Source organism: Nelumbo lutea, chromosome 3, assembly GCF_056320005.1.
Source record: "Nelumbo lutea isolate HS-2025 chromosome 3, American lotus-T2T, whole genome shotgun sequence".
NCBI classification, from domain to species: Eukaryota; Viridiplantae; Streptophyta; class Magnoliopsida; order Proteales; family Nelumbonaceae; genus Nelumbo; species Nelumbo lutea.
In genome coordinates, this window is record NC_142686.1 from 68,968,338 (window position 1) to 68,979,254 (window position 10,917).

The 10,917-nt window shown below is 40.5% G+C and overlaps 1 protein-coding gene across 3 annotated transcripts in view; it reads right to left on the reverse strand.

The window, feature by feature from the left end:
- The window catches only part of LOC148865439 (6-phosphogluconate dehydrogenase family protein), a 58,935-nt gene extending 57,368 nt beyond the window's left edge, over positions 1–1,567 (reverse strand). Inside the window, exons 1-2 of one of the 3 annotated variants that reach the window (XM_088978994.1) lie at positions 617–794; positions 185–273 (exon numbers count right to left, since the gene is read on the reverse strand). In XM_088978994.1, the coding sequence (XP_088835120.1) occupies positions 185–273; positions 617–727 (200 nt within the window). In that variant the 5' untranslated portion in view covers positions 728–794. Of the gene's footprint in view, positions 1–184; positions 274–613 lie in introns of all 3 variants that reach the window. The other 2 variants (XM_088978993.1, XM_088978995.1) reach the window with 2 other exon arrangements.
- Positions 1,568–10,917: the final 9,350 nt, after the last annotated feature.

Genomic DNA, 10,917 nt, shown 5'->3' on the forward strand with positions numbered 1-10,917 from the left:
AATCATGAACAAAATGCTCAGTTCACCTCTAAGTATACAGTTCGATCCCAAGTTAATATGATCAAGAGATTACACTCCAATATTTTTTTCTAACCAAAATTTATAAGCTTTCAATATGGTTCAAAGAAGATCAAATAATCGATTGTAGTTAAAACAATTTGAGGATAGAATATAAACACATTACTTGTCATGGACGGCAACTTTGTATCCGGCATTAACTAGATTATTTGCCATATGAAAACCCATATTTCCAACACCTATAAATCCAACCCTCTGCGGTTTATCAATGAAAATGAAACTATAAGCAAATTCCTCACAGAAAATAAGATCATACACGCATAACAAATAAAATAAAAGCAATCCCACATAAAAGACCCCAAACTTATCGTTAAAAGAACACATAAACAATGGTCTTGTTTCCAAATATTCAGTCAATAGTTAACATCCCAAAGAACTGATTAAGTGATTATGCATTCATTGAGCTTAACTAGAGCCAATTCCTCCAAAGCCAAATGCAGAAGAAACAAAAACTAAGGCCTGGAGTGTACCATAGTGATTACTTATTAGAACCAGAACAGTAGAACAATGAAAAATGGAAGAACGAAAGAAAGACCACCTCCAACTCGGATGGGACGTTGCAGGAAGAGAACCTTCGGACAAAAGATGAAAGAAGTGTCCATTCGCACTTGGAAATAGCTTGGAGGACTCTCCCTCTGCAGGTCGCCATTGATGTCTAGTGCCTAGTGAGTAGACTGGCTTATACTCCGACACAAAAAAAAGAAGTAAATGAAATCATACTATTCTTTCGGGGTGTATATGTATTTCACTTTTAACACCGTGTGATGAGTACTAATTAATTACTAATTAGGGATAAAGACTCCCTGTTTTCCGCCAATTTGTCCAATTAACGATGTTGACGAGATCACTGGCTGAATTAATTTTCTTCTTTACCCTTCTAAATTTTTTGTATTTTTTAAATTTTTAAAAGATAAAAATGGTAAAATCCATCTTGCATCCGGTGCATGTGCAGAACTGCAGCAGATATTTGTTTCAACGTTTTTTGTGATATATTAAATAATGAAAAGTAAGATGTCTTTTAGCGTGATTGGTTTTCCTATAAAAAAATAAAATAATTGGTTATGATCGGGATTTAACATGCAGCCAATATCGAATGAACCACTGGATCTCTAAAAATATTTTTAAGAAAGTAATAACTAATAACTCATTGTCATGAATTCGTAATCGGTGAGGTAAAGCTACAAAGGAGGTCTCCATGAGTGACGGTAAACGACTGGAGAGGTCAGGGAAGTAAGGATGTTGGTTATGGCACATTTATGGGGAGTTATGGAAGTAGAAGGCCCGGTTGTTAAAGATTCTTGCAATTCTCTCCAGATAATCTCGTGTGTAGGGTTTCAGGCCTCAGATTTAAAATATCAATACACTCTCCCCCCTCCCCCTTTTTAAACTAGTTCAAGGGGATCAGCCTAAGGTTGGTCTACCCCCTAAATCAAACTAAGTCAGACCTCGATACGACCTTGTAAAGGCGTATCGTTAAACCACCAATATGATACAATGTAATATACCCGTTATGGGTCATATTGTATTGAAATTTTGATCCTTGGTGATTACAAGGAAGAACAAAAATAACAATAGAGGGATACTTTCCTATCCCAGAAGGCACAAATGCAGTTATAACTCATTGAATTGGTAATGGGTAAATAATTTAGGGTTTCACCATGTGTTCATGAAAATCTCTTTAGGATCAAGAACCTGTCTTTAAAGTTATCACATGAGCACGTTTATAGCTACAACCCTTTTGAAAATTCTCTTGTAATCACGTGGGATGACGTTCATTTGCACAAGCATCTAAGGGTTAATATGCCATATCGCAGATAAACCATCATCATTGTTGTATTAGGCGATGTCTTAGTGTCATCATGCAATGCTTTGTCAAGTCAAGGGATTTGGCGAATGTAATAGCACATCAACCATTGGCTGCAATGTGATGTTTAGTATTGTTATTGCAGTGTGCCTCTTCGCAGTTATTTCTTCTAAATGACATGTCTGTTGATAAGGGGATCAACAGGCTCATTGCAAAGCGTCATTGCAGGTCTAATGTGGTTTAGGGAATCACGTGGTCCTACAGTTTCAACCAGGGGGTGGAGCCAAGGGGATGTAGGGGAGCCATGCCTATTGTCCAGAATTCTCCACTTGGAATAGAGTTTTCTATGTAAAATTCCCCTCTCTCAAACTCCCCACCCCAATGGTTGCCCCCATATGGGCCCATCCATACTTATTTCAGTTTAGGTTTTGGCCCCTCTCATAAAAAATTTCTCTCTCTGCCCTTGATTTCAACTACTTGTAGTGTGGTTTGTATTAATTTTGGTGATAGACATAGTCTTCACGCAAGGTTTGTGGTGGTCACCGTTGCATTATTATGACCCTCATCATAGGTTTTGTGATTGTTATCTACTTACAAATTGAAATATTTATTAATTATTTTTTCATTTTTAAGTTAGTATTGATCTATTAATTATCTTAGAAGATTTATTTAATATAATTATTAAATACAAAAATTAATAATAAGATTAGATGTCTTATAATATTAAAAATAAATAAGCAATTCTTTAGTTACTTCAACCCTAAGCAAATATTCTACATTATTAATAACTATCTTCAAATTTAATTTTATATTAATATAATACTATATGAAGGGATTTGCGGATATGTCAATAAAAAAGTATAAACCATTGAAAGTTGTAGTCTATATTTTTTGAATTCTAATATCATAGGCTAGAACAATGAATTGAAAGAAACGATTAGCATAGCATTAATGGTAGAGACAGAAATTTTCTCTTGGGGACCAAGGGATGAAGGAGAACGGAAAATGTAGAACTGGTGATTTTTTTTTTAGTGTACCTATGGGAAGTATTGTCCATCTCAAATTCAACCCAAAAGCTTTGGTTTGAACTTCCTTTTAAGATTAGGGTTGAAGAATAAAGTGAACAAATTTATTCCAATTTGAGCCCAACCTAAAAATATGGGCTCAGTTTGGAAGGAGTACAAATGCAAATTTATAGAGTGCAAAACTTTGCATTTTGTATATATTTGCATTATACATATCTGTATTTGTACTCCTTCCAAACTGAGCCATGAGATTTAGTGACAGTAAGCCAGTGACGTTCACAAATGTTTGTCACTATATTTACATATTCGGGAACGATCTATTGTGCGTGTTACTAATTGTAGACCTTTTAGTTACGCTCATCAATGAGTGTCACTATGTAACTTAGTACCGTCACATTATTTTCAGGATTAGTGACTTTTTACCTAGGCAAACCACTAAATTTAAAATTGTTAGTGACTATTATTTAAGCGTCTCAGTTGACCTTTAGACTGTTATTTAAAACTTTTTTTTTTGTTATAAACAATCTTTAACCGTCATTATAGCCTATAGGCTAAAACCCTCTTAAACAATTTAGATAAAACTCAAAATTTTCAACCAAGAGTGGAACCTTGAGCGGGCCCAACCTAGCTAATAATTTTACATAGGTTAGGCTTAGAATTTTTGTACTTTATTAGGGTGTGGGCCCAAATGTTTGGGCTTTTTTATTTTTTGGGTTGGTTTTGAGCCTAGTGTTAAACAGTTTTTGTATGCCCTTAGCTTCAATCTGATTTGATGTGCTTTTGTTATTTAGTGGAAATAAATAAAGTGCATGTTTGATTCATGTTGTTTGGTTTAATTCTGTGTAAAACCCTAAAACTGGACATTTATAGAGACTCGTGTTAGTTTTAATTGTTCACAGCCGTTGGATAAGTCTGGGGAGATTTATCCTGCCAAGGCTGATACTGGTGTGCCACCAAGTGTTGGGATGGCTTGTCTCAGCCACCAGGGTAAGACCCGAGGCACATACAGTATGGGATTACTTGAATCCTTGAACCAGACCAGATTTCCAGTCTTGCCCTGGACCTTGGAGATAGATGGGCAAAACTGGAAAGTTACACCTGACCCCTAGATTCGATTATGACACTTCACTAGGTGTTGGATCAGGCTGCCTTTCATATGCCAATCAGTGAGATCCTTAGCGGGGATCAAAACCTGGGTATGTTGGGGCAGTTTGAGAATTCATCTGAGTGGGTGATCACAGTGACAGAATCAGCCACTTTGTCGGACAAAGGGTAATGATCGGGACTGCACTCTCTCTGATGGAAACCAAACTGTCGGCAGTTGATTTCAATCGTTGGAATTTTGTTTTGCAAAATTAATATATTTATATATATGTACGGTTTCAAATTGTTTGCAAATGGTTTTAATTCCCGGGATCCATGTGAGAGGAGAGTGCGGCACTGTTCCTTGCAGCCGAGGGAGAGGTCCTCTCTTGTTGGGCAGTGCTTGATCATTAAGGGCTGAGAGGTTAAGTGTAAGACCATTGAGGATAATACCTGATGGGCTAATCTTGCACCTGCCCACAGTCCCTGGGTTTTTATAAGATGGCTTGGCCCAGGGACCACTTAATGTAAGTGTTGGGCCCATAGGGTCAATATGATGGACTCAAGGGGTTCATTGAGTTTTTCAGAGAATTCGGCTGGGCCTTGTATTAAAGGCTGGGCCGAACCCATGTGGTTGGTGTGTAGATCAATGCTTGGGTCCCACGCCATACAAAGAAGCCCAACTGGGCAGCAGATTGGAAAGTAATTAGACACTGAACACTTAATGGGCCAGAAGCCCATTTCGAGGTGGTCTGATATGATCACCCATCGTTGGGGCGAATCTGAGATTAATGTTAGTAAAAGGATTGGGCCTTTAGCCTTATCCACTCTTGGAGACCAAATTCAAATTAGATTTGAATCTGGTAACCTCCTGATAAGATCAGGAGTAAGCTAACTTTATCTGCAGATAGGATTAATATTATCCCCTATCCAAATACTGATTTGGATTGGGATAACTCCTAATTAGGAGGATTCTTAATCAAGAAGAAAGGAGGAGAAACCCTAACCAAGAGAGAAAAATATCAGATTTCGAACCACCTTGAAGAGATATAGGATATCTCCTGCGAATTGAGATAGGATCTCATTCATACTCCAGAAAAAGAAAAAGGTAGTTCAGCCTTTTCGCCTTTAGAGTTCTCCTCCTGCCGCCGCCATCTTTTTTTGCAAGATTAGATCTTTGCAGAAAAAGAAAGTCAAGAAATTTGTTCTTGACATTAGTCTTGCAACAAAGACTAAAAGGATTCAGTGTTTAGTGTTTCCAGAGGATTCTTGTGAATGATCCAGTGTGTAGGACGCACCCTGCTGGTTCTGTTCCATCCACAGCTGTGTCATCTTCAGCAGGAACGGATCTTGGAGCATTCTTTGGGCGTGAACACCAACTTTGGGAGATACTGCTTCTCCGGATCAGGTATATTCCTCCCATTTATCTTTTGGTACAAATCTGGTTTGGTTATGGTTCAAGTAGGATCCTTGAATATTGTATTCTAAATTTAGGGAATATGATTCCCAGTTGGGAGAAGGTAGGAAATTTTTGAAATTCGCCCACCCATTCCACAACCTTTATGGCGTCCATTAGATGGATCATACCATTCTTTCAGTGGTATCAGAGTAGCAGGTTCGAATCTTGAACCAAAAGAAAATCAGATCTGACCCTGCGCAGATGGATAGAAGGTGTTCTTTCAAGATTTGCGCAGATTGTTTTCTTTTTTCAAGAAACTGTTTCTTGTTAAGGGCGATTGATCTGAAATTAATTTTTATTAAATCCAAAATTTATTTAGAATTGTTCTTTATTTATTTTGATTTAATGGATTGTTCAAACCTGGAGATCACAGTGCAGATTTGGCGCAGATAGTCTGCGCACCCTTTTTCTTTCTATTTATTTATTTCATTTAATTCGGTTTGTAAATAATTTTTTTTTTATTTTTAGACTGAATGTATAGGATTTGATCAAGAATGTAATTAATAGAAATAGGATTTCTGTTATTTTTCTTGATTAAAGAAGAAGGAAGAAGAAGGCGGCGCTGGAGAAATCGCTTTCTACGATTTGCAGTTTGTGAAACTACAACCCTTGTGATTAACCTCTGTTTTGCAAGTGGTGCGAACAGTCCATAGTTTGATTTGTGATTGTTTGAAATCAAAATTATTAATTTCAGATCTTTCATGAATTAATTCTTGAATTGAAAATCAGTTTTGGATCCTCTCGGACTAGATTGGACCAAAACTGTTTGGACCGAATATGGGGTTCGATAGGGACTGTGTTTTCAGTCTGTATTTCTCACACTTGCTGTTCCAAATCTGATGTTCAATTACAGGGATTAATTCGGCCCACCTGTAAAGCCCAGTTTTAAAGGGTTAAAACTGCAAAAGGCCCATTACTGTGAGATAAGCTGTATGGGCCGAACTGCTATCTGCGATTCAGCCCATACACCTAGTAGACATTAATTGTTAATGACTTAGATTTTAAATGGGCTATTCAATGGGCTTTACAACAGTTAATTCATTGGATCAATTCCTCCTTTACATGTGATGTTTGGATGTTTGATGTGTTGCGACCATGGACCATAAGTACTTGGCCCATGAAGACTCGTTAGTGGCTCTTGCGCACACCATGGCTGAATGCACATCATTGCCATGGTGTCCTTCAAGGTCATTGGATGACCCCTCTTTGCTTGGTGGGCCCCATAACCCTGAAAAGGGATGCGTACGGAACCCCTAGCCGTTTAAGGCCCACCAGAAATCTGACTTTATGAAAGTCAGTGGGAGCCACTCTGGTTTGACCTAAATTAAAACTAGGGCGTATTTTTGTTCCCTCCAGCAAATATGAATGCATGTGATAGGGAGACCCATATGATGGACTCTCTAAAGGCCTTCCGTCATTAGCACAATGATGGGTCCTTCAGTAATGAGGAAACACACCATAAAATTGGGCTATCCATTTGCTGTTGGATCTATTAGAGTGTTTCATAAGATGATAGGGGCATCATAGACCGATGTGGGAGGGGCTTCACTAGAAAATGGGAACTCTCTCACGGTACCTTGGCGTAACCTGAATATGATGGGTAAACACTCACTGGACAGAAAGGTTTACCTGAAAATGGCTCTGAACCTTGTTTGACAGAGGCCAAAGGGAAACTCATTTGATGAGTGGATATCATCCGTCACAGAAAGGTGGTGAGGTTATGCAGCTGAAACAGTTGGCTTCACGCACCCCATGTGATTTCCCACATTTCCAGAGACATTTCGTCGTCTCCGTCACTGAGAAAGGAGGGAAATCTCAGAGATGAACAAATGGGAATGGAACATAGATTAAAAGCCATATCTATGTAGGTAACATGAATCAAACTAAGGTTGTGGACTAATGATTTTGCTATTTTATCAGAAAATGGCAAACGGCCAATTTGCAAAGCTTCTAAACGATAACAAGCTTAAGGGCCCAAACTATGCCGACTGGTACAGAAATCTTATGCTGGTCCTAACTTCCGAAAAGTTAGATAAGGTGGTGAAAAATCCTGCCCCGGAACGTCCGGGTGATAGGGCTTCTGAGGCCCGTAGGAGGGACTACCAAGAGCGGGAGGATAAGAACTCCCTAGCCCGCTGCTTTGTCGTTGCCTCATTAGAAACTCAATACAGAGGCAGTTCGATCAGATCGAACTAGCCAAGGACATATTGGACAGTCTAAGAACAATGTATGAAGAGCAGAACCGTTCTACTCGACAGAAGGTCCTGAAATTGTTCATGACCGCGCAGATGACCAAAGGGCAGAAAGTTCATGACCATTGTCTTCGGATGATGGGATACATTAACGAACTTGAAGCTCTTGGATCCGGGCTATATCTTCGCACGCAAGTGGACGCCATCTTCAATTCTTTGCCCTCTTCCTTCAATGCGTTCACAATGAGCTACAATATGAATAAGCTGAATGTCAGCGTCCAGGAACTCAGCAATATGTTGCAGAGAGCCGAGGATCTACTCAAGAAGGATGAGCCTGTGGTTATGCTTGCTGAAGCTAACAAATCGGGCAAGAAAAAGAGAAAGGCAAAGAAGCCCCAGAAGAAAACTACCAAACCTAAGAAGCAGAAGAAGAACAAGGCATCTGATGTCTGTCACTTCTGCAAGCAGACCGGCCACTGGAAGAGGAATTGTCCTGCCTACCTGGAATCTAAGAAAGGTAACATCGAAACTTGTGTCATAGAAACTAACATGTTAGTTACTTCTGTGTCCTGGTGTGTTGACTCCGGGGCTTCAACTCATGCGTGTAACTCACTGCAGGGGTTCAAAGTTAGCAGAAGGTTGAGTGAAGGTGAAGTGACACTATTCTTGGGAACAACTGCAAGTGTTGCAGCAGCGGCAATGGGAACCGTAGAATTAGTTTTTAAAGAAGGAATACTTGTACTTAAAGATTGTCTTTATGTATAGAACTTGAGAAGAAATTTAATTTCTGTTTCAAAACTGTGTGCTGATGGATATACTGTTTATTTTAGTAATATGATTACTGTTAAACGGAATAATAAATTCATCACATGCGGGGAACTAGAGAACGGTCTCTATGTTCTACATCCTTCTCTGGAAACTAACTTAACCGAAACTACGTCGGTCAAAAATCCCAAGAAAAGGAATCGTGATACAGTAAGTCCCACGTGCCTCTGGCATTACCGACTTGGCCATATCGGTATTGACCGAATCACAAGGCTGGTAAAGGATGGTCCTTTGGATTTTCTAACCGTAGAAAATCTTCCCACTTGTGAACCTTGCCTTCAAGGTAAGATGTCTAAGCGGCCATTTGACGGTAAGCCTGAAAGATCTGAAGGCACACTTGACCTGATACATACTGATGTATGTGGTCCCCTGAGTGTTAGGACACGCAATCAACATGTGTACTTCATCACCTTTTCAGATGATTTTTCACGATATGGTTACGTGTACCTAATGAGACATAAGTCTGAATCATTTGAAAAGTTCAAAGAGTTCAGACAGGAAGTCGAGAAACAGTTAGGGAGAGAAATTAAGGCCCTTCGATCAGATCGATGTGGCGAGTATCTCTCTGACGAATTCAGGGACTACTTAAAGGCCAATGGGATAGTGTCACAATTAGCTCCTCCTGCTACACCTCAACTCAACGGTGTTTCAGAGAGGAGGAATAGGACCTTGTTGGACATGGTCCGGTCGCTTCTCGTACGCTCACAATTACCCACATCCTTTTGGGGATACGCATTAGAGACTGCTATCTACGTGCTGAATCAGGTTCCAACCAAATCAGTTCCGAAAACTCCATATGAACTTTGGACTGGAAGGAAGCCAAGTGTAAGACACTTGAAGATTTGGGGTTGTCCTGCACACGTTAAAAGAACAAGTGCGGACAAGTTGGAATCTAAAACCAGTCGTTGCCTGTTTATAGGCTACCCAAAGGATTCGGTGGGTTATCTATTGTATGACCCGAGTGAGCAGAAAGTGTTATGCAGTCGAAACGCCCAATTCTTAGAATCCGATTACATCCTGGACACCCATCGTCAGGAAATAGTTCTTGATGAGGAGAGCTCAGGAGCAGTGGGAGATGTCCCACAAATTCCAGGTAATGACCAACCTAGAAGAACCACCCGGGTATCCAGACCACCAGTCCGATATGGTTATGACCAGGATAGTTACCTGGTGGAAACCTTGACTAGTGAAGAGGATCCCGTGACTTACGCGGAAGCTATGCTAGACATAGACTCCCAGAAGTGGGTGGAGGCCATCAGAGCTGAAATGGACTCAATAGAGACCAATGGAGTCTGGACTCTAGTGGATCCGCCCCCCGGGGTAAAAGCAATTGGTTGCAAATGGATCTATAAGAGGAAGAAGGGCCCCGATGGCAGGATTGAGACCTTTAAAGCTCGCTTGGTGGCGAAAGGGTATACTCAGAAAGAAGGCATCGACTATGAGGAAACCTTTTCGCCCGTGGCCATGCTTAAATCCATTAGGATCCTGCTAGCTGTAGCAGCGTACCATGACTACGAGATTTGGCAAATGGATGTCAAAACCGCGTTCCTGAATGGAGATCTTAGTGAAGATATTTACATGCAGCAGCCGCAAGGCTTCATTGCTGCTGGTCAGGAACACATGGTATGTAAACTTAATAGATCCATATATAGACTTAAGCAGGCTTCTAGGAGTTGGAACATCCGTTTTGATTCTGTAGTCAAAACGTTTGACTTTGAGCAGAATCCGGATGAGCCCTGTGTTTACAGGAAGTCCAGTGGGGGATAAGATCACCTTTTTGGTGTTGTACGTGGACGATATCCTACTCATTGGGAATGATGTAGGAATGTTGACTTCGGTCAAGGTATGGCTATCACAGTAGTTCTCCATGAAAGATCTTGGAGAAGCTTCATACGTACTGGGTCTTCGACTCTATAGAGATAGATCGAAGCGGATAATTGGATTATCCCAGGCTGCTTATATTGACAAAATTGTCAAGAGGTACAGCATGGAGAACTCCAAGAAAGGAAACGTTCGTTTCAGGCACGGAGTCACTCTCTCCAAGAAGATGTCTCCCAAGACTTCTGAGGAGATTGAGAGCATGAGAGACGTTCCCTATGCCTCAGCCGTAGGGAGCATCATGTATGCCATGCTGTGCACGCGCCCTGACATTGCTCAGCGGTGAATGTGGTAAGAAGATTCCAGGCAAACCCAGGGCAGGAGCATTGGACTGCTGTGAAGAACATACTCAAATACCTTCGAAGGACAAAAGAGTTTTGTCTGGTATTCGATGGTAGTTCACTGCAAGTTCTAGGGTATACCGATGCCGATTTCCAGTCGGATCCAGATGATAGAAAGTCTACATCTGGGTATGTTTTCACGATAGGATCGTGTGCTGTTGGCTGGAAAAGCAGCAAACAGGGGTCCACTGCAGACTCCACAACCGAGGCCGAGTACATTGCCGCAAGTGAA